At 42.8% G+C, this 23099-nt stretch overlaps 2 protein-coding genes across 27 annotated transcripts in view; one reads left to right on the forward strand and one right to left on the reverse strand.

Annotated features, from left to right (window-relative positions):
- ZBTB20 (zinc finger and BTB domain containing 20) overlaps positions 1-23099 on the reverse strand; it is a 1026540-nt gene that overhangs the window by 140106 nt on the left and 863335 nt on the right. The window lies entirely within an intron of this gene.
- On the forward strand, positions 230-18230 carry TIGIT (T cell immunoreceptor with Ig and ITIM domains). 3 transcript variants are annotated; one of them, XM_070465967.1, is made up of 5 exons: positions 381-466; positions 567-700; positions 1700-2029; positions 3610-3716; positions 15484-18230. In XM_070465967.1, the coding sequence occupies exons 3-5, from the start codon at positions 1726-1728 to the stop codon at positions 15712-15714; spliced, it is 642 nt and encodes a 213-aa protein (XP_070322068.1). In that variant the 5' UTR covers positions 381-466; positions 567-700; positions 1700-1725; the 3' UTR covers positions 15715-18230. The 3 variants fall into 3 exon arrangements, with proteins under 3 accessions (XP_070322067.1, XP_070322069.1, XP_070322068.1); XM_070465966.1 differs by lacking the exon at positions 567-700 and having other exon boundaries at positions 230-466; XM_070465968.1 differs by lacking the exons at positions 567-700; positions 15484-18230 and adding an exon at positions 3913-10158 and having other exon boundaries at positions 231-466.

Consider the following 23099-nt stretch of genomic DNA (forward strand, 5'->3'; position numbering starts at 1 on the left):
GACAGCCCAGTGAACCCCAGCAGGGACAGGTTCCCCAGGATCTTGGGCATTACACAGATGCTTTTGAGCTTGTTAGATAAAAACTGATTTTTTAAAAAAGTACATTGAGACAGAACTTGAAAACTATAGGCTGACTAATAGTAATCCAAAGACCAGTGTACCTCTAACCACATTTTTGTTTATTTTTAAAGTGTTTCCTTCATGGTTTTTCTTGTGGCTTGCCCATTGCAGTTTGTGCTCTTGTTGTGAGCTTTATCTGTCTTTGACATTGTTTTTGCTGAACTTGTTTTTCCGAGACCCTCTCTCCTCAGAGGCTCAGTTTCACCCTGCCATCAGCAGTCAGCCAGTTTCGGTGGCAGAAGGGGCCACAGCTGCTTCCTGTCAGCCCCCTGGGGCAGAAGCATGCAGTGGTGTCTCCTCCTGATCTGGGCCCAGGGGCTGAGGCAGGCTCCCCTCCCCGCCTCAGGTAAGATCTGAAGTCTAGTCCAGGACAGGACGGGAGGGAGAGCGGGAGGGAAGGGGAGGCTAGAGCTAAGGCCTCATCCATCTGATGGAAGGAAATACAGTTTTCAGAGTCCTGTGTCCCCTCGTGGGAGAAAACGCTGTCTATGAGAAGGAGCTCCAGTTCTGTTTTCGGTGGTAGATGAAGGTCTTGGGGTTGTGGGTGCCTGCCTAGCTGACCCGAAAAAAGAAGCAGGAGGTGAGAAAAGGACTAAGGAGGAGGGATAATGGGTTTGCTGGGAGAAGTTCCCTCCTGCTCTATCCTCCTTTCTTCTGTCCTTGAGGAAACTTCTAGAAAAACATAGTACGCTTTTTGTGGGTCAAAAACGTCATCGTCACAGATTCCAGATATTCTAGATTGAATTTATGTTAAACCTATTTCCTTCTGTATTAAAAATCATAAATAAATGTGTCTGAGAGGGCAGAAATATTTAAAAGTTGTTATAATTTTGTTTCCCTGTTGTTTTCTGAACCATCTGCGGGAGGTCAGTGCTGAGGAGGGTGGTTTTGCCTGGGAGAAACAGAGCTGCTCTCCAAGCTTCCTTTCCTTTAGATTTCAGGGCTTTTCTGAAAATTTTCCAGGCACCCCAAATGGCAGTCAATAAAAACAACCAGGTCTTATTTCAAAGGATAATGGGCCCAGAGCAGAATTGGCTGCTGAAAGATACAATCAGAAACAGAAGTGGTGGCCAACAAGGGCCTATATTCTAGGTAGAGAGACAGCGAAAGCGTGTGGAAAAAAATCAATGAGCTCATCAAAAAATAACATTCCAGCAGAGTGTCCTGAGAGGGTAAAGTGGCTACATTGTATAGGAATTATGGTTTTTATGGGGGAAAGACAGGACGAACTGGAGAGATTGTCATTCCAAAATCCAATTCTGGTATTTTCCTGGCGAACCAGTAGTTAAGACATCGCCTTCCTGTGCAGGGGGGTGTAGGCTCAATCCCTAGATGGGGACCTAAGATCCCACTTGCCTGGTGGCCAAAAAAACAAAACATAGAACAGAAGCAATATTGTAACAGATTCAATAAAGACTTTAAAAATGGTACACATCAAAAAAAAAAAAATCTAAAAAAAAGCCCACAAAAACAAAGTAAAACACCGAAAACCAATTTTGGCCTCAAAGACTCCTTGGGATTTCTATGGAAAGGTTCAAGACCAGCTCCTAAAAATGCACACTTCTTTCCCCCTCTCTAGGAGCTGTGACAGGCAGAATAGTAACAATGGGGAACATTTCTGCAGAGGAAGGTGGCTCTGTCACCTTACAATGTTACCTCTCCTCCACCACTGCCAAAGTGACCCAAGTCAACTGGAAGCAGCAAGACCAAGTTGTGGCCATTCATCATGCCAGGTTGGGGTGGCATATCGATCCTGCCTTCAGGGAGCGAGTGGTCCCGGACTCCAATCTGGGCCTCACCCTCCAGTCTCTGACCAGTAATGACACAGGAGAGTACAGCTGCATCTATCACACCTACCCTGATGGGATTTACAAAGGGGCACTCTTTCTGCAAGTCCTACGACACTCAGGTATGTCCTCTGGGGCCAGGTGGCTGAGGATCCTCATGCTCAATGATTGAAACACTGCAGAGCAAGATCTCCCAACCCTGGTTCACATTCACATCACCAGGGAGCTTTCAAATGGTACGGAAGCTGGCACCCCTTCCCAGACCAGTTCAGTCAGAGCCTCTAGGGGCAGAGCAGGGTATGTTAGATTCTAGAAGCACTCTCGATAGTTTGGTCAGCCATGACTGACCATTTGGGTAAATGGTACCTGTTTGGGTAAAAGCACATCTTATGTGTTTTTGTTAGAAAGACCAGTTGTTCAGGTCATTTGAGAAGCGTGTACACGCTCAGTCGCTTAGTCATGTCCAACTCTTTATAACTCTATGGACTGTAGCCCACTAGGCTCCTCTGTCCATGGGATTTCCTAGCCAAGAATACTGGAGTGGGTTGCCATTTCCTACTCCAGAGCATCTTCCTGACCCAGGGATTGAACCTGAGTCTCCTGTGTCTCCTGCATTGGCAGGTGGATTCGTTACTGCTGCACCACCTGGGAAGAACCCATTTGAGAAGGGATCACATTAATTACTTTAGCAGTGATCATGCCAATTAGATTTAGCCTCTCCATTTATAAAGGATTAGAACTCAGTGTGTGCTAAGTGTAAATGTACAAGTTACATTTCTTTAGTACTTGATGGTTTCCCAAAATGCTCTTGCCTTCATTATCCACCTGAACACTTAAACCTCTTTGGAGGGGGGAAATGACTGTTTGGCTGAGGGACAGGATAGAAAAGTGATGATGGGCGCAGATGGCCTGGGTCCAAATCCTAGTGTTGCTGTGACCTCAGACACAAGATTATTGGGCTTCTCTGTGCCTCGTTTTTCTCAGCTGTGAAATGAGGGGAAGATGTAAGACCTTATGAGGTGTGAACATAGGATTGGATTACTGACTAAAAGGAAATGCCCTTAGAATAGCACCTGGAATGTGGCAAGCATGAGGTCAGTGTTAGCTATTAATAGGATCCCTCAATCCCCATATGATTGTAGGGTGGAGGAAGAAGCTGAGCCTGGCCGTTTCTCAGAGTGGTACAGCTGATTTTAATACAGGTTTTCAGGTTCCACTCAACTATACCCTCAGAGCTGCTGTCTGCTGCCATCAATGGTGTGGGAAAGGTTATATGTCTTTTTTTCTTCTTTGTACTTTAATGTTAATTTTACTTTTTAATTAAACTTTTCAAAATATCAAATTGATTATAAACACAAAGTTTAATAAAAAGAAAGTATTCACTTGTTTTTTTACTGAATGTTATTTTTTTCACTTTGTGACTATTACTGAAAGTGATTTTGTGGAACAGAAGAAGGGAGTGTTAAAAATGGTCTGCTGTGATGTCAAATGCATGAGGCACAGCCCTGGAGGGATCAGTTACTCATTTTGTGATGGGCTGGGCAGATGCTCTGCTGTGCAAATTGAAGACTCCAGTCCTGTGATTTGAGAAAAGCCTGGCCAATCCCCACTCCTGGTGTTCAGACACTGAGGTTTCCCTGGACAATGGTTGTCCTTTGCTTCTGGCCTCTTCCCACTCACCTTAGTTTTGTCTTCCCTCTAGTGGCTGAGTACAGCGCTGGGTTCCAGATCCCATTGCTTGGAGCCATGGCCGCAGTGCTGGTGGTCATCTGCACAGCAGTCATTGTGGTGGCCACATTGGCCAGAAAGGTAATGAGTCTGGCTGCACCTCTCAGTCCTGGCCATCCCATCCCTACCACCCATCCTATCCCATCCCTGGTCCTTTCCTGTCCCCTTGCTGTCTAGATGTGATTCCCCCCACACTGCTCTCTATACCTTTTGCCATGGTACTTTCTCTGCCTTTCAGTGGCATTGTTTGTGTTCATTGTCCCTTTCCCTTGTCTAGGAGCTCCTGAAAGTTTGGACCTGTATCCTCCACATCATGCTGTCGCCTACAATTCCTGGCTTCTGCCTGGCCCTTAAGCTACTCCTCTGAGAGTCCGGTTTATCTACTGTGAGCTTGATGCATCTTGGGCATCTGCTCTGTGCCAGGGGTTTTTGAATATTAGCTCCTTAAATTTTAATAGCCAGTCACTAGTGCTGGTTACCTAGCACTTCTGCAGGATGAAAAATCAACACTCCAAAAATTTAGGGACAAAAGGTGCATGGCAAGATCAGTAGGTTGTAAATCCTCCATTATACTTTCTTAAGAGGTCATGTGGCTAAGAGAGTATTAGATGGGAAATTGGAAATTTCTATTCTCAGCATGGAATGTGTGATGATAGGGTTGTTGTTTCATCTTTTGGGTCTCCATTTCTTCATATGTAAAATAGGGATTATGATTCTGCTTACTCTATATCCCAGAATTGTGATGAATATGTAGCATATTACACGTGGAAGCTTTATAAACAATGAAGAAATATATTTTCTTCATATATTCATGTCCTTGTGTGGTAACTGGCAGCTACTATTGTGTGCGTGCGTGCTAAGTCATTTCAGTGTCCGACTCTTTCCGACCCTTTGGACTGTAGGTTGCCAGACTCCCCTGTCCATGGGGTTCTCTCGGCAAGAATACTGGAGTGGGTTGCCATGCCCTCTTCCAGGGGATCTTCCTGGCCCAGGGATCAACCCAAGTCTCCTGCAACTCCTGCATTGGCAGGTGGGTTCTTTATCACTAGTGCCACCTGGGAAGCTACTGATTTGGATGAAAGAAAGAATTGCCACTCCTTTTTATCTTCCCTCTTGGGTCTTTTAAGCCATCCAAGGTTGCCTTAATTTAAGTTACTAAACAAACATTTTGGGGAGTACAAGCCTGTGATTCCTAACACTGTTTTCCACCTCATTCCAGATCCTCCTCCCCAGCCTGTCTTACTTTCCCTCCAACTCTGACTGTACTCAGTTAACAACTCAACTCTACAGCCTGCTTTATTCTCTGGACTGGTACCTGGTGCTGTTATTCCTGATACATATGGGTTTACATCTACCACCTTATTCTCTTCATGTTTGTTTTGCCTGTCTTCTTCCCTAATCTTTTTCTTGCTGCCTTTTGAATTAAGTATTTTTATTATTAAAAACATCTGTTTGGTAGTTATGCATTTTTTCTTTTCTTTAGTAGTTACTCTAGAGATTATAAAATAGATCTCTGATTTATTGTATCTAATGTGTATTAGTACTTTTATCATCTCTTGGATTTTGCAAGAACCTTAGAACACATTAACTCTTTTCTTACCTTCCCAACTTATTGCTATCACTGTCATGGATTTTAGTTCTCTTTCTATTTTAACCATCCACCTGGAAATGATTATTGTCTTATGAGTCAACGTTTGTTTAGATTTACCTTTCTATTGCTCTTCACTTCTTCATGAATGTTCTTTCTTATAACTAGAAGAGTTTTCCTTCTGCCTAAAGAATATCCTTTAGCATTTCCTTGTGAGCAGGCATGCTAGGGATGAATAATCTCACTTTTTGTTTGTCTGAAAATATCTTAATTTTCCTTAATTTAGAAGTGATTTATTTGTTTTTCTGGGTATAGAATTCTATGTTGGCAGTTATTTTCTTTCAACACATGGAAAATACTGTCCCATTGTCTCGGACTTCCCTTCTGTTGAGAAATTATATGGGAGTCTTAGTTTTGTTCTGTGAAAGACAGTGTTTGTTTTTGTTTTCTTGTTCTTTAAAATTTTTTCCTTCTCTTTGATTTTCAGCTATTGTATGGTGATATAATTGGATGTAGTCATCTATGTATTTATTCTGTTTGAGGTTCAGAGTGCTTTTTGAATTTGTTACTTGATATCTTCTGTCAGTTTTGTATCATTCTTGGCTGTTATTTCTTCATATATTAATTCTCTGTCCTTGCTTTCCTTTCCTTCTGTAATTTTAATCACAGGTGATATTTTCAACATTTTCACTTTTTCCCACACCCCTTACCCTCTTTTTGGAATTTTCCATCCACTTGTCTCATCAAATGTTTTCTTTGGATGTGCCTTCCAGTTTACTAAGTATCTTCTTTGATGTATCTAATCTTCTGTTAAACCCGTCCATTAAGTTTTAAATTTCCATTACCATATTTTTCAGATCCACAACCTCTATTTTGTTGTTTGAATAGTTTACAGTCTGCCAAAATCCCTAATCTTGTTTTCAATTCTTTGAAAATATTAATCAGTTATTTTGAAATCTGTGCCTGATAATCCTATTAGTTGTGTTCTCTATGGTCTTTTAATATTTTCTCTTTTTGCTTGTTTCTTGGACCTGTCTTATCTTCTTGACTGTTTATTTTTCACTGAGTGCTGTACTTTCTACTTCAAGACCTGTGGCAATAAATTGAGGCTCTAGGTAATATCACCTTCCTCTAGAGAGGATTCCACTGGCTTCTGTCTGATGACTAGTATGAAAGCACTAACATTCCTGTCACTTTAATTAAATCAGTGGTGAGAGAATTTAAAGCTGGACCCAACTTTGCTACTTCCTTACTTGTAGAGGGTAGTCCTTTGGGATCCTAACTCAAAGCCTGTAGTGTTTACCAACGTCTCCCTTCGCAGTGATTTCTGAAATCAAAATTTTGTCCCTCCAGCCAGAAACCCTGGAGTTTATCTGCTTCTTGGCCAAGACTTTCAGGAAATTTCTCTAGAAGAAAATCTCCCTCAATGCTCATCTCATCTCTCTGGGCTTCCTACTCCTAGACTTTGCTCCCTAGCCCAAAATTTCTCACTGATTTGATAGATTTTGGATGACTACAAATAGACACTTACAATATATTATTTAGCTTTTCTAGCTGTTCTCAATGGAAAGTTTGGTTCAAAGCAACATAGGTTCATTGTTCCACCAGAAGCAGAACTCCTGTTTCTGACATTGCATTTCCTATCTGCAATCAAAGGCTGACTCTGTTTTTTTTTTTCATAGTTATTTTATTTGGCTGTATTGGGTCTTAGTTGCAGCATGCAGGATTTATCGTTGGGGTGGTGCTCAGGCTTCTCTTTAATTGAGGTGTGTGGGCTTTAGTAGTTGCTGTGTACAGGCTTAGCTGTCCCATGGCATGTGGGATCCTAGTTCCCCAACCAGGGATTGAATCCACATTCCCTGCATTGAGAGGCAGATTCTTAATCACTGGACCACCAGGGAAATCCCTCAAAGGCTGAACTACAAGCAGAACATACTTAGCCAGCCCACCCACTCTGTACCTTGGGCTATATTGGGTTAAGACCCCCAACTTGAGTTCTAGCCCCACTTTACCTGATTCCTCACCAGCCATTTAGCCTGAACCTGGCTGGGCCACTGCCAGTCAGAGGGAGAGATTTACACAGCTGTGTGTTCTTAGGCTCAGATTCCATCTGTCTCACTTATTTTGAGTTCTTGTCTTCTTTTTCCCTTTCTCTATCTCTTAGAAATGGACCATCCTTTGATTTTCTCTTCTTTCTTATTTAACATCTATTTGACTATTTTTCTCCTGTTACTCCTCTGAAGATCTTCAAGAGTTGCTTCCCTCTCCAGGCCTAAGATTTGAAATGAAATTGCACAAACTAGAATTGCTTAATAAGAAAGTGCTATTGTAATGTTTTTCCACTTATATGTCACGATAATTTATATTTAAAATAGCCTTAATACTGTATAAGTGTCTAGACTTTGTGTATATTTTCCTACTGTTAATTCTGCTTATGGAGTTACACTTTTGTGCATACTCATGCCTATCACCACTGATTAATTTTGAATTTTCAGTCTAATATCTTACATCTTAAATTCTTAGTTCATGTAGATAAACCCACTTTGCTTTCTGTAACCTATCATCAATACCATGGTACTGATGTAACAGTAACATGTTCCATTTGACAAACATTCTGTCTTCATTCAGATCTGCCAGGGAAGAAATCCCAGGAGCACTTACTCTAACCTTATTTTACTGAGAACAGATTGGAATGAGGATGGGGAAAGCAATTTGGTAGCAGAACCAAAGCCTTATTCCCCTCTGAGTGACAAATTGCCTGGTCTCCCCCAGTCAGTGGTCTAATAGTGCTTCAGGCACCTGTTGGACTTTGCAGATTTGGTCCAGAGGAAGCGAAAGAGATTTTCCAAATGGTAGGAAAACTCATGTGATAGGTGAAAGTTGCATAAAGTCTAATACCAACATATGACTGCCTGGTCCACCAATTCACCTACAAAAATTTCTTGTCCTATGGTTCAGATCCTCACTTCCAGGTTTATGAGGCAAACATTTAGATTGCTGACCGACTTGGTTCATAAGGATGTGGCCACTTATTCCTTGTTGTTCAGTAGGCATCATGGAACAGGGTGCTGGGGATCCAGTGAAATGTGGCTCTAGTGCTATTGGAAAAATCAATGACTTAATGACTTATAGTATTTTCATTTATGTCTTAGCTATCATAGTAGATAGGTTTAGTAAATGAAACCTCTAGGGGAAAATGAATGCAAGAAAAGTGATTGACTAGAGGAAAGAGGTGAAGAGAACAACGGTTGATCTATGAACTGGAAGGGAGTTGTTACGGTAGTTGGTGAGCAGATGTCATCTGCTGTCACCAGTACTCTGCAGCTCTGGCACATGGAAATATGGAAGGTTCTTCAGAAGCAGCAGAACACATTTTCCTGTTAAGGATTAAGACTGATTAATTTTCAGGTCGGTATTCCAGACAAGTTTGTATAAGGGAAAGGGGAAGAGGTGAAAAGAGAGAGTCCAGTAGGTATCAAATTCTGTGGCTCCCCTTCTAAAGTGTTATATTCACCAGCCCCCTCTTTGACATGCCTGCTGCTTCCTGTCTAACTCAGTTTCTCTGCTTTTTCCTAAGCTTTGGCTGTGGCTTCTGTCTTCTTTCTCTTATTGCTCAAATGCATTTTATCCTTGCAGTATTTAAGGTCCAGCAGAGAAACATAGTACTCTTAAGCTGAGTAGTTTGAGGACAGCTTAATAAAGGGATTTACAAAGTATTGGAAAGCTTAGAGGGAAAACATAAGGGGGCATGTAGGAATGTATTGTTACCACCCTGAGATCTTTAGGGGAAAGGAGAGAGAATGATTACTGAAACCTGGAAGGAAGGGTGATTACTAGGCCCTGGAAAGAGAGAGTTGTGTGGAGGGGACCACCTTGAGAAGTACTTTAATCTTTGATTGAGGATCATAGCCATCCAAGTCCACCCTGCAGAGAGAATGCTGGGGAACATATACCCTCACCGCACTCTCCTTCCCTCCATTCTCCTACTGTTGCTTTGCATTGATTTAACCCAGACTGAAGCCAGAGAGCAAGAGAAATCACTGGGTCAGTATGAATGCACCTGCAATGTGAGAGACCTGGGTTAGATCCCTGGGTTGGGAAGAGCCCCTGGAGAGGGCATGGCAACCCATTCCAGTATTCCTGCCTGGAGAATCCCCATGGGCAGGGGAAAATAGTGGGCTACAGTCCATGGGGTCACAAAGAGTCGAATATGACTGAGCACCTAAACACAACACAGCACCCATGTGTAGTTCAGTCTCCTTAGGGCACAGAAGAGGGCACAGAAGGATGGAGAGTGACATTGAGGGGTGAACAGACAGTATCCATGATTATTATAGATCTTGACTTTCTACACTTCAACCTTCTCTCATGTATCCTTGAACTCTTGATTATACATTTAAGCAATACCCTTGTCAGCTGTCCATCTATATTTCTCCTGGGACCACTGGGCTTTATTAGCCATCTTAGTACTGCTATGGGCCAGGTTTCCTTGGCTGCCATTGCAGTAATTACATCCACTTTGTTTCTTACGTGCTGCCACCTGCCCCTATATTATTTGGGGATCTACTCATCCCTGTTGCTGCTGGGGATCCAGATCTATACATCATCACCTACTTCAACCCCAGCATACAGAGGAGAGCTACCTCTGAGCCCCTCAGTGATGCTGGTGGTTTCTTCATTAGCACATTCCTTTCCACTTTAGGAAAAGGGTGTCCTCTGGATCTTCTCCAGAAACATAAGCAGCTGTTGAAGTTTCAAAATTATGTAGTACAGAGATTGGCAAAATTTCTTTGTAAAGGGCCAGAATCTTTTAGCTTTTGTGGGCCTTCCAGTCTCTGCTGTAACAATTCAACAATGCCATCCTATGGTGAAAGGACCACAGATAATATGTAAATAAATGAGTTGGCCATGTATCAATAAATCTTTATTTATAAACACTGAAATTTAAATTTTATATAATTTTCATGTTTAATAAAATATTATTCTTTTTAATTTTTTGAACCACTTAAAAATATAAAATCCACTTTTAGCCCATGGGCAGTGCAAAAGCCTGTGGTGCCCCAGATTTGACCTGTGGGTCTTAGTATGCCAATTCCTGATTTAGTAAGTTGTATTGGGAAAAATGGGCTTCCCTCGAAGCTCAGTTGGTAATCTGCCTGTAATGCAGGAGACCTGAGTTCGATTCCTGGGTCGGAAGATCCCCTGGAGAAGGAAATGGGAATCCACTCTAGTATTATTACTTGGAGAATCCCATGGACAGAGGAGGCTGGCAGGCTACAGTCCATGGGGTTGCAAGAGTCAGACATGTCTTAGCGAATAAATCACCACCACCATTTGGAAAAACGCTGTCCTTTCCTCTTCTCTACTCTTAGCAGTGCACAGAACACTTCTGCCACCAGATGTTCCCACACTGACCAATTCTGCCACATTATCTGAACGTTCTATAAGCAATCCAGTTCTGACACTATCTATCTGTACTTAACATCGGGTCCCAGAAGACCCGGCTCAGTCCTCTAAGACAGCCCTCACTTCAGATGCCAGTTGCAAGTCCCAGGTTGTCACCTGTGCCTTTGACTGCTGCTACGGCTTAGTCACTTCAGTCACATCTGACTCTGTGCAACCCCATGGACTATAGCCTGCTATGTTCATTGTCCATGGGGATTCTCCAGCAAGAATACTGGAGTGGGTTTCCATGCCTTCCTCCAGGAGATCTTCCCCACCCAGGAATCAAACCCAGGTCTTCCACATTGCAGGCAGATTGTTTACCATCTGAGCCACCAGGGAAGTCTGACTGGTTGTAAATTGAGGTTTCCACAGTCCCCTCCTTGGATTTGATAATTTGCTAAGATGGCTCACAGAACTCAAGGGAACACTTACATGCACCAATTTATTATACAACAAAGAATTTGATAGAGGATACAGATGAAGAGCCAAATGAAGGAAATACATGGGATGGGGTCTCAAAAGGTCCCAAGCACAGGAGCTTCTGTCCTCATGGAGCTGGGTGTGCTGCCCTCCAAGCGTGTGGATGTATTCAGCAACCCAGAAACTCTCCAATCCCATACTGTTGGGGTTTTTAGTGGAGACCTCATCACACAGGCATGATTGGTTATTAACTCATTTTCCAGTCCCCTCCACTCCCTGGAGAATAGGGGTTAGGACCAGAAGTTCCGAGGTTCTCCTCATGGCTTGGTCATTCTGGTGACCATGTGGCCTCCATGTGAGAGCCCACCAAAAGTCACCTCATTGGAACAAAAGACACTCCTGTCATCCAGAATATTCCAAGGGATTTAGGAGCCTTGTGTATGACATTCCCATCACTCGGGAAATATTAGGGTCAGGAACTGGGATTTAATGAAGACCAAATGTTAACATGAGCTGGGGGTAGAGACCAATATATGCTTCTTACTATTCCACATGGGTCCATGATAGCAGCGTCTGGGGAGTGGGAACACTGGTTGGGTGAGGAGGCGATCTGAGCAAAACACGAGCTGCATTTCCTACAGACCCTGAGAGTCAATAGGTTGCATTATTTAGGAGTTTGGGCTTTGAAATCAGACAGACTTAGGTTTTGGATCCTAGGTCTACCACTTGAGTAGCTCGGCCACCTAACTTTGCTGACCCTCAGTTTCTTCATCTGTAAAATGGGAATAATAATAATGGCACTGCCCTATTAGAGTTGTAGAAAAACTCAAGTCTAATAATTCAAGTAAGGCATCTGGCGGTTTTCTTGATATGGATTAGTAACTGTTCTTTATTAAGTTCTTATAATTATTATAAAATTTATTTACTATAGCACCTCATAATACCTGGTGCTCAATAGTTATAGTGCATAGACTGATGAGGTAAATGAGAATTTGATGACCAACTATTGGGAAAAGTGCCCGCAGGGGACCTTGTGTAAGGGAAAGGAGAGATGGGTGTGTCCAGCTCCAGGACAGTGACTACCAACTGTACTTATGTTCCCCAAGAGGACAGTGCGTGTCCTGCAATCTCCATAGCTCCCTTTGGTCCTTTAGAACAACATCAGTGCATTAATCCCAGACTTGTTTTCTATGCTGATTATGTAGGGTTCCCAACACAGGATGGAATGAAAACAGACCAGCTGAGAGACCCATCTCAGACATATTTACATTTCCCAGAGGAATTTTGGGAGCCAAAATAGTCCTGTGATTTAAAGACAAGGGTAGGCAGTCTAAGAATGGGAAGGAGAATACATACACCATCAGGAAAAGTCACAATCAGCTCTTTGAGAACTGGGTATCAGTATTTTTTTAAATGGATAGAGTTGCATTAAGGGATATAGGACTCCTTTTAAGCACAGCATCACGTGACCTACAATAACCATCCATTCCTTCACACCCACAGTAAGGTGCAGCCACTCCTACTGAAAAGGAGTCAATGAAACAGTCTGTAGGACCCAGCTCCTCAGGGCCAGCAGTGTGACCCTGCTCCTAATTTTTGATATGTGTTCAAGGTGCCCATCCATACAACCCACCCTCCCATTCAGCCTCTCTGCATCTACTTGTATCCTGTTGAGCTTGACACTAGCCAGTAGTGAAGATGGTTCTCTTATTTTTGAAGCAATGAGGTGGACAGAATGAAATGTGGTTTGTGTTCATTGTTATTTTCCAAGCCTGTTTGCAGCTCTTTGTAATTGTGTCATTTGAATCTATGGTGAGGCTGGGTGACCTGCTTTAGAGCAGCATCTGTGAAGGCTGAGAGACTGTCACCTTTGCATGGTGTGCCATCAGGCATTTCTTGTGCCACCCCGCTTGTGCCTGCTATTCTTTGATTTTTTTTGCCTCTAAGCACGACCCTCACCTGTGATACTGTCATGGGGATGTGATGGCTGACTTCACATCCTTGATTTTCTCAAACAGATTTCGCTGTCTGTCCTCTTGTCTCATAAGTGTGTATGTACCTGTCTCACCATGAGTCCATATTTTGATTTGAAAAACCCTGTTCATTTAGATTTGGGGTTAGTGGGGTGGGTGAGAAGAAAGAGAGAGTGTTGTATGTGTATGTGTTTGTGTGTGTGTGTATGTTTTAGTCCTAAGACATACAATGAGCATCTATTATATTATGGGCTCTGAGGTTACCAAGAGGAACACAGCACAGATCCTTCCCTCAGGAGAGCTCACAGTTTGGGGTCTAAAAAGATAAAAGGGTAAACAATTATAGACAGCATCAAAGGTTACAATGGAGAACACCCAGGACCATAGTGGAACACACAGGAAGGATGTAACTCTGCTGGAAGGATCAAAGATGTCTTCCTGAACAGCATGCTGTAGAGCCGAGTCTGGGGGAAGGAGCAAATAACTTTTCAGGGAACTGTGGGGAACAGACAATAGGGGTAACATATACCCAATTGGAGAGGCAGGAAGCAGTGCATGGCATTTGGAAACTGCAAGATGAGAGGCAGTTTGGCTAAGAAGAACATGGCTCAGAGTCAGACAAACTCAAGTCAGAACTGAGATTTCACCTGTCTGAACCTATCAGCTCACTCAAAAGTAGAAACTTCAACAGGTTGTTGCTGAGATGACATAAAGAAGCTAGCCCACTTGGTGCTCATAGCAGATTCTCAATAAATGGTGCCTCTTTGGCACCCAGGCCCTATACTTGAACTTGGAGTGTTGGTTAGGGAAGCACTGCAGGAAATGAAGCTGGGAAGGCAAGTATGACCAGATCACAAAAGGCATTTTGGGGCGCATTACTCACAGTCTCCTGTGGGGCATATGGTGAAACTGTGGACTTTCTTCCCAGAAAAATGCACTTTACACAACGTTGTTAATACAGCTCAAGGGGTTTGAAGTCCGCCTGTGGCATTTATAGGTGGTTAAGTACCTGCCCATAGACACCGGGGGCCATGGATGAGTTTTAGGGCAGAAGCATAGCAGGACCCAACTTCCATTTTTGAAGGATGGTGGCCGTGTGGTGGAAGTTGGAGCCGAGGTTAGAGGGAATCTAGAGAGTGGTGTGTCTGGAAGTACAGGTGAGAGATGAGACATGGAAGTGGATGCAAAAGAGGGGCCCAATTTCAGAACTACTTTAGAATAAAATCAGATGGGATTTTGTGGCCCACTGGAATTTTTTAAAAGTTATTTATTAGGCTCTGATATTTGTGTGCATGCTCATTCGTGTCTGGCTCTTTGCAACCCTATGGACTGTAGCCTGCCAGGTTCCTCTGTCCATGGGATTTTTCAGGCAAGAATACTGGAGTATTGCTATTTCCTCCTCCAGGGGATCTTTGTGACCTAGAGATCGAACCTGCATCTCTTGCATTGGCAGGCAGATTCTTTTACCCATTGAACCACCTGGGAAGCCCAAGCTCTGATATTTACTTATTTATTTATGTTTTGGCCACACTGCACAGCATGTAGGATCTTAATTCCCCATCCAGGGATGGAAATCAGCATCCCCTGCTTTGGAAGCACAGGAATCTCAACCACTGGACTGCCAGGGAAGTCCCGACCCATTGGAGTTTAGTATTAGCCTCCAGATTTCTGGTCGTCTGGCACCATAAATCAGGACAGCTTGCTGTGTGCCAGTGGTGAGGGGTGAGGCTCCCCATCAGCAGCTGGACCTCTGTGTCTGGAGCTCAGGGCAGAAGTCAGGGCTAGTTTGGATAGGGATGTGGGGATCCTCAGAGGACAGAGGGTGGGTGGAGACGTACATAAGGATGAATTGTTGAGCTGCTGTACAGAGGAAGACAGAGTGTTGGGTATGACAGACCAGAGGCAGAAGCCTGGAAAAACGTCTTTATCTGGGGAGATGAAGTGTAAGCAAAAAAAGGAAAAAGAAAAAGAGCAGGCTCAGCTAAGAAAGGAGGTGGGAGACTTCTTAGGAGGAGGTGGAGAAGCAAGAGAGAGTGATGCCATGGGAGCAGTGAAGCAGGGAAAGCGAACATCTCAGAGGGAAGCAAGCGGTCAGCAGTGTCAGAGGCAGCCAGGGAGCCTTGACAGACGGGCCCGAAGCCGCCTCCCCAGCTCAGCCGATTGGAAGGAGAATGTGGGGGAGCCTGGAGCCTTTCAGTGGAGCGGCTGGGGCTGAAAGCTGGCCACGAGGGGGTCAAGAAATTAAAGGTTAAGGAACTGGTGTTGATAAGAACACAATGTGTGTGCGTGTGTGTGTGTGTGTGTGTGTGTGTAAGAAAGGCAGAGATAATTATTACTGGATCACGTTGGAGAGTCACTTTTGAATGATATCCCCACATATTCACTTTGTGGGTTTTTTTTTGTTTCTTTGTATTTTGGGAAGAAATCTCTCAGAATCTGTTCTGCGGAAGGTGACCTTGGGAGGAGGCCGTCTGAACCCGAGGCGTCCAGGCCCAGGGTCGGGTCCTCCCCCGGCAGCTGTGTACAGGCAGATGCCGGCCTGTGCGGGGACGCGGGCGGAGAGGACCATGCCGAGGCCGAGCCGCACGAGTACTTCAACGTCCTGAGCTACAGAAGCCTGGCCAGCTTCAGCTTCCCTACAGAGACGGGTTAGCGCCCGGGCATCCTCCAGGAGACCCAGTCCGGTCTTTGTCATCACAGATGGACGTATTGGCATCTGCACGTCACGGCTCTGTGTGTATGTGTGTGTGTGCATGTGTGTGCGTGTGTGTTCTGTCAAGTGAATGCATGTCATCCTCCTTTGTGTCTATGTTTCCTCTACCGGTCCCTCCAGTTCCATAGTGCAGACCCCGGTGAGGAGCTTGTGTTTGATTACAAATGCGAAGTTAGAACACCGAACAAAGACCTGACCTGGTTTTGAATTTGGCAGTGGGAGCAGATCCTGTGGCTGAGATCTGCATCCCCTCTGAAAGCACTGGGCAGGGCTTAGGGCTATAGGGCTTTGTGGTGGGTGATGGTGGTGGGGTGACTGCAGAGAAACCTCATTTCATTTGTCACTGTCATTTTCATCAACGTTCACACACTGGAGGCATGCTACCAGCTTCTATTGGGCTTCCCAGATGGTGCTAGTGGTAAAGAACTCACCTGCCAGTACAAGAGATGTAAAAGACGTGGGTTTGATCCCTGGGTTGGGAAGATGCCCTGGAGGAGGGCATGGCAACACACTCTAGTATTCTTGCCTGGAGAATCCCCATGGACAGAGGAGCCTGGCACACTACAGTCCATAGGGTCCCAAAGAGTTGAACATGTCTGAGTGACTTAGCACACATGTACCTGCTTCTGTGCAGATTGAAGAATGAGTAAATGCAGACTCTTTCAGAGTCCTAGCCCTTTAAGAACTCACAGTTAAGTCAGGAGACAACATGTACATTAAAAGGTAGTGAGGAGATAAGGGTCTAAGACACAGGCCTTTGGGAAGAAATGTCAGTTCAGGATGAGATGGTCAGGATAAGCTTTTCTGTGGGTAAGTGGCTTGGGAGGATGTGGGGAACAGTGAGGCTGGGGTGGGAGAGCAAGTGTTTTGTCTAGGGAAGTCATAGATAGGAAAGTTGAGAGGTAAAAGTCCCACACAGAAGACCCTGGCACCAAGGGAGCAAGCAAGACTTCAGAGTTTATTTTCTGGGCAGACTATTCAAATCTCCTTTTGCTGGATGTACTCAGAGGCCATTGATGGCCGGATATAGAGAACTCTAGGCTTTTCCAGCCACATGTGCTGGGGAAGCCCACAGAAATGGTGCATGTCCACTGCAGGAGCTATATAGTTTGATCCTTGGACTGTGATCTACTTCTCTATCAATCTACCATTGAGTCTTTGAAGAAAGAATCTGTTTCCCACCAAAGAGGAAATCTTAATTTTTAAAATAAAGACTCTTCCTAGAAAAACAAAAGAGGATGATAGCAGGTTTAAAAAAATGAGCACCTCAAACTAGCTGCCTGGAACCCTTACAGTCATGCCCTTACCTTTTTGTGCTGGGGTTGGAGTGGCATCAGAGTGGCTCATTTCTGGCATTCAGGCTTTATCCTCCCACCACCTCTCTTAGAAAAAGGAGGGAGGTTGGGTTTACAGGAGACAGATTTTCTTTCATGGGCACAGAAACTGAGAGAAAATGTGAACCTAGACTGTCCTTTGCCAGAAGATCCCCTGGAGAAGGAAATGGCAACCCACTCCAGTTCTCTTGTGTGGAAAATCCCATGGACAGAGGAGCCTGGTAGGCTATGGTCCAAGGGGTCGCAAAGAGTTGGACACGACTGAGCAACTTTACTTTCACTTTCTTTTCACTTTCAAAATAGAGCATTGCTCTGCTCCCTCAGAATCAGGCTGTTGATGGAGAAGAAAATTCAACTCCTACTCCTCCTTGGATTTTGATTTTTCTCACTTCTGTATCAAACAGGTATGTAGTCAGGAGCAATGAACTGAAATATGTCCAGAATGCCAAGTCCTTTGGAAGAGAGACAGACACTTATAAAAATGCTGCTTTTTGCCATGGCAGTTCACAATTTCTTTCTTGCAAGGCTAGTGCAGATTGGTTGGGAGTAGAAGACAATTCACAATTCACAAATGAACTAACATATAATGACAAAAAAGGGAGTGGTACTTTGATTTGAAGAAGATGCAAATTTGGTTGAGGCCAGACAGAGAGATGGATGCCATTTAACATGACTATGATAGTTACTTAACATGATTAGATAGGGAAACATTTCCAAATGTCGTTTGGATGGTACTAAAAATACAAAGGGACCCACAGATGTTGCAAATGGGTCAGATTATTAAAATGAGATTGAATTAGACAAAATATAAACCTGAAAGTAGAATTCACTGAAGCAGATTTTCTTTGGAGAACTGAGAAGATAGTCTTCTAAAAGCCATATACCTGGATACATGCCTGTCCAGTACAGCAATCACTCTCCATGTGTGGCTCTCACATGGCATGCGGTTAGTCCTATTGAGCTGGACTGTGCTAGAAGTAGAAAATACACACCAGATTGTGAAAACAATGTGAATAATAGAAATGTAAATGGTCACATGATTAATTGAAAAATATTGATTACATGTTGAAATTATAATATTTTGTATATATTGTGTTAAATAAAATATATTATTAAAATGGATTTCACCTGTTTCTTTTTACTTTCTTAATGTGGCTACTGGAAAATCTAAAATTGCATATGTAGCTCCCATTATATTTGCGTTGGACTGTGAAGCCATAGACTTTAAATCTCAGTCAAGGTGGTACCTAAGATGGGTGTCTATCTCTGACTGATAGGCTCTGTCTCTCTCTCTCTATCATTCAAAATAGGGATTGAGGAAGGTTTCCTCTCTTACTTGTCCTTTGAGAAATACAGGAAAAGATCACAAGAGAGATTGAGGTGGGGGACCATTAAGTATAGACAAGAAGAGCTCCTAAGAGCTCCTGGATCCCCTCTTAGAGTCCATGATAGGGGGAAGGGAGAATAAATGGATCAATAAATGTGAGTTTGAAGAAAAATACATTTACACCATACTCCTTATCACTCCACATTCTAAGCCTGGGCGTATAGTCTGATCTGTAACCCAATGAATTACACTGAACACGTAAGAGAAATTATGAGACATGGATATTTGAGGCAGATGATATTCATGAGTGGACAGAAACTTCCCATGCAATTTTATCTCATGACTTGTTCCTACTCAGCTGGACAGGGAGGGTGGCTGTGTGTGCTGCACAAGAATGGCAGGGTTCTGGTGGGCTCAAATCCCACCAAAGGAGGGAGTCAGCAGAATGGCTGTAGCTGCCAACTATGAGAAATCAGTGTTTTGTTAGTTTTCTGGTTCTTTCCAGTCCTGCAACCTTGCAATCAACTCCCAAATCCACTCCTAAGCACACCTTCCCAGAGACCCAGGAGAGCATTATGTGTGCAAAAGAGTGAGTTTTCTGGAAGTCAGAATTATATTCTTCTAAGTTTGGGGTTTCCCCGGTGGCTCAGATGGTAAAGAATCTGCCTACAATACAGGAGACCTGGATTCAATCCCAGGGATGGGGAGATCCTCTGGAGAAGGGAATCATTGCTCGTATTCTTGCCTGGAAAATTCCATGGACAGAGGAGCCTGGCAGGCTATAGTCTATGGGGTTGTAAAGAGTCGGACACAACTGAGCAACTAACAAATACACTTTGGGAGAATTTTTGCATAAGTCTAGGACTGTGTGCTGTGCTTAGTCGCTCAATTGTGTTTGATTCTTTGTGACCCCGTGGACTGCAGCCCACCAGGCTCCTCTGTCCATGGGGATTCTCCAAGCAAAAATACTGGATTGTGTTGCCATGCCCTCCTTGAAGTGATCTTCTGAACCCAGGGATCAAACCCAGGTCTCCTGCATTGCAGGTGGATTCTTTACAGTCTGAGCCATCCAATAAAGCTTTCTATAATGATGGAAACCTTCTACATCTGTGCTCTCCAATATGGCAGCCAATAGCTATAAGTAGTCATGATTTTAATCAGCACTTGAAATGTGGCTAGTGTGACTAAGGGTGTTAATGTTAAATTTTATTTAATTTTGATTAACTTAAACTTAATGTAAATAGCAACATGTGACTGGTGCCTAGCATATTAGATATCACAATTCTAGTAAATGCCTTGTGTATGGAGAAAACACAGAGAGGTATATCTATCAGCCACTGGATAGATCTTCAGATGTTATGTACTTGAAAGGGCTATCAACAGGACGAAACATGGAGGTCTTCTGTTCTCTTCTGTCCTTCCTTTGATCAAGACAAACGTGGTACCAAATGCAAGCTATGCATTTCCTTATTTCACATACTTCTCCATAGGTATCTGAGGTAGCTAAGTGGCTCCTGTAAACAGGATAAGAACTGGCAAGAAGTTTGTAACTCACAGGTGTTATGCAAGGATAGACTTGCATCACAGGACTTTCCCTGGACTACAGTCATCTTGACTTCATATCAGAATGTTGTGAAGAGCATCATCCCTGCTACTAAAATTCTAGTTGACTGTATAGAGAGCAGAAGAGCAGTAGCTGTGGTGTGTCATGGATTGGGAATCAGGATACTTGTCCAAGCACTGAATGCTACTAGTTAAGTTTCATGGCATTGGATAAGCCACTTAACCTATTGACCTTCATTACAAATGTTTCCTCATTTGTAAAATGGTAATAATAATATCTACCTTATAAGGTTCTTGGAGAGATGAAGTAAGATAACATGGTTGAGTTTTTTGTAAGCTGTAAAATGCTGGATTAATGTTATTATTGTGCTAGGCATTGCTTATAATGATGCTACAGAGGTCCCTGGGGTGGCAGGGGGCATCAAATCTTGTTGGGATTTAAAGAATGCTGAGAAGTTGCAGATATATTCTTGCGGCCTGCAAGCTCTTGGTAAGTATTTACAACTTCTGTGTGTTAAGTGAGATGGTGGTCTTTAGCAAAGTCAAATGTGTGTTGGATGTTGATGATCTTCTTATAATAGGGTATTGTTGCTGTCTTCAGTCTTTATATTTGTGTTTATAATTAAGTTTATTTCAAGACATGGGAACCTAACTCAGAACAGATTAGCATGCTCCAGGAGGGTAAAGCAGTGGAAGAGTTTGCAGTAGTTGAAATACTAGGAAAGTGATGGAAGAGTTGTCCTCACTTTACACACTGTCATGTAGGGCTGCTGCATCTGGACCAGGGCAGGAAGTGCACCTCCCTTTGTGAGCAGTGACTTCACGCCAGCAAAGTATCATCCAACATATTACATTCATGCTGTTTATCTGTACTTACTTTTAGTTTTTTAAAATTATAGTATAGTTGATTTACAATATTGTGTTTGTTTCAGGTCTACAGCAAAGTGATTCAGTTATACATGTATATGTGTGTATATACACACATATATATATTCTTTTTCCTTACCGATTATTACAAAATGTTAAGTATAATTCCTATGTTATACAGTAGGTCCTTGTTGATTATCTATTTTATATACAGTAGTGTGTATCTGTTAATCTCCAACTCCTAATCTATCCCTTCTCTGCTTCCCCTTTGGTATCATAACTTGTTTTTTATGTCTGTGGATTTATTTCTGTTTTGTAAATATGCTCATATTTTAGTTTTATAATTCTATAAGAGGCACAAACATAAAAAATTTACTTGGTTTTATGTTTGAGAATATTTAAGAGAGAGTTTAATAAAAACACATTCCATTAATTATTGATTAATGTATTAATAGACATTAGAACAAAAATAATCAGACTCTCCCCATGGGGAGGGGTCTATGAGAAGTACTTATAAAAAATGAATTAGTAAGTTTATTTTTAATTAATTAATTAATTATTGCAGTAGAGTTACTGTGTGAGAAGTACTTTTTCCTTTTTTTAAAAAAGAATTCTTTAATTGGCGGGAAAATTGCTTTACAATGTTGTGTCGCTTTCTGCTATATAACAATGCAGTTCAGCCATAATTATACTATATCACCTCCCCTTGAGCTTTTCTCTCCTCCCCCTTCCCACCCTTCTAGATCATCACAGAGCATCAGGCTGGGCTCCTTGTGTTTTATAGCAACTTCTCACCAGCTGTTTTACCCATGGTAGTGTATATATGTCGATGCTACTTTCTACATTTATCCCACTCTCCTTCTCCCACTGTGTCCACACGTCTGTTCTCTATATCTGCATCTCCATTCCTTCACTGAATAGTTTCATCAGTATCATTTTTCCAGATTCCATATATATGCGTTAATATATTTGTTTTTCTCTTTCTGACTTAATGTTTTTTGCTTTGTAAGTGTATACACTTTACTTAAGTTTGAGAAACACTGGTATGGTATATATATCATTGGGTTTCTGAAAGCTTGACTTCAAGTACTAGTTTATTAATTGTTTTATATTGAGAAGGACACATAGTTCTAAATTTTGTTTCTATAAATAAGTGAACTAATGTTTCATAAGGCAATTGTAGGGATGGTTAAAGTACATGAAGGAAAAACTTTATAAACTGTTAAGTTTATGAATAATCTATGTGCCATTTACCATAGATATATAAACTAGCAAGGAGATCCAACTAGTCCATCCTAAGGGAAATCAGTCCTGAATATTCACTGGAAGGACTGATGCTGAAGCTGAAACTCCAATACTTTGGCCACCTGATGCAAAGAACTGACTCATTTGAAAAGACCCTGACGCTGGGAAAGATTGAAGGCAGGAGGAGAAGGGGACGACAGGGGATGAGATTGTTGGATGGCATCACCAACTCAATGGACGTGAGTTTGGGCATAAACTCTAGGAGTTGGTGATGGACAGGGAGGCCTGGCATGCTGCAGTCCATGGGGTCGCAAAGAGTCAGACATGACTGAGTGACTGAACTGAACTGAACTGAACCACATTTTCAACAGGTAGGGAAGAAGCCTAAAGAGTCTGTGGACAATTCACAGAGAGTTCAAAGGCTCTGGGTGAAGTTTGCTGGCATTAACATGTTGCTGAGATTCACACAAATCAAATAGGGGAAGATTATGCATCAGGAAAATGTTTTCTTCCTATTTTTTATTTCCTAGAACATGAGGTGAATTTAGGGGTTCAGTGAGCAAGTTGCAAGAAGTCAATATTTAACTCATAGAGGTCACCTTTCAGTCCAGAGTTCTCCCCATCCCAGGTCCAGGCCTGGGTCTCTTTGTATTCCTCACACTAGTGGAAATGTCTATCTACATTCACCTCCTCCAAACTGAAGCCTGCATGTTCCTGAGAGTTCCAGACTAGACTGTTTAGTCCTTGGACCCTTCCTTGATGTACCTGCCCACGTATCTTTTTGTTAGTTTATAGGGCTTCCCTTGTGGCTCAGCTGGTAAAGAATCCACTTGCAGTGTTTGAGACCTGGGTTTGATCCCTGGGTTGGGAGGATCCCCTGGAGAAGGGACTGTGTAGTCCATGGGGTCACAAAGAGTCAGACATGACTGAGTGACTTTCATCAGTAATAATAATAAACTTCCACACCACTGAGAGTTTGAATGGTAGAA

Source organism: Odocoileus virginianus, chromosome 4, assembly GCF_023699985.2.
Source record: "Odocoileus virginianus isolate 20LAN1187 ecotype Illinois chromosome 4, Ovbor_1.2, whole genome shotgun sequence".
In the NCBI taxonomy this organism is placed as follows: Eukaryota; Metazoa; Chordata; class Mammalia; order Artiodactyla; family Cervidae; genus Odocoileus; species Odocoileus virginianus.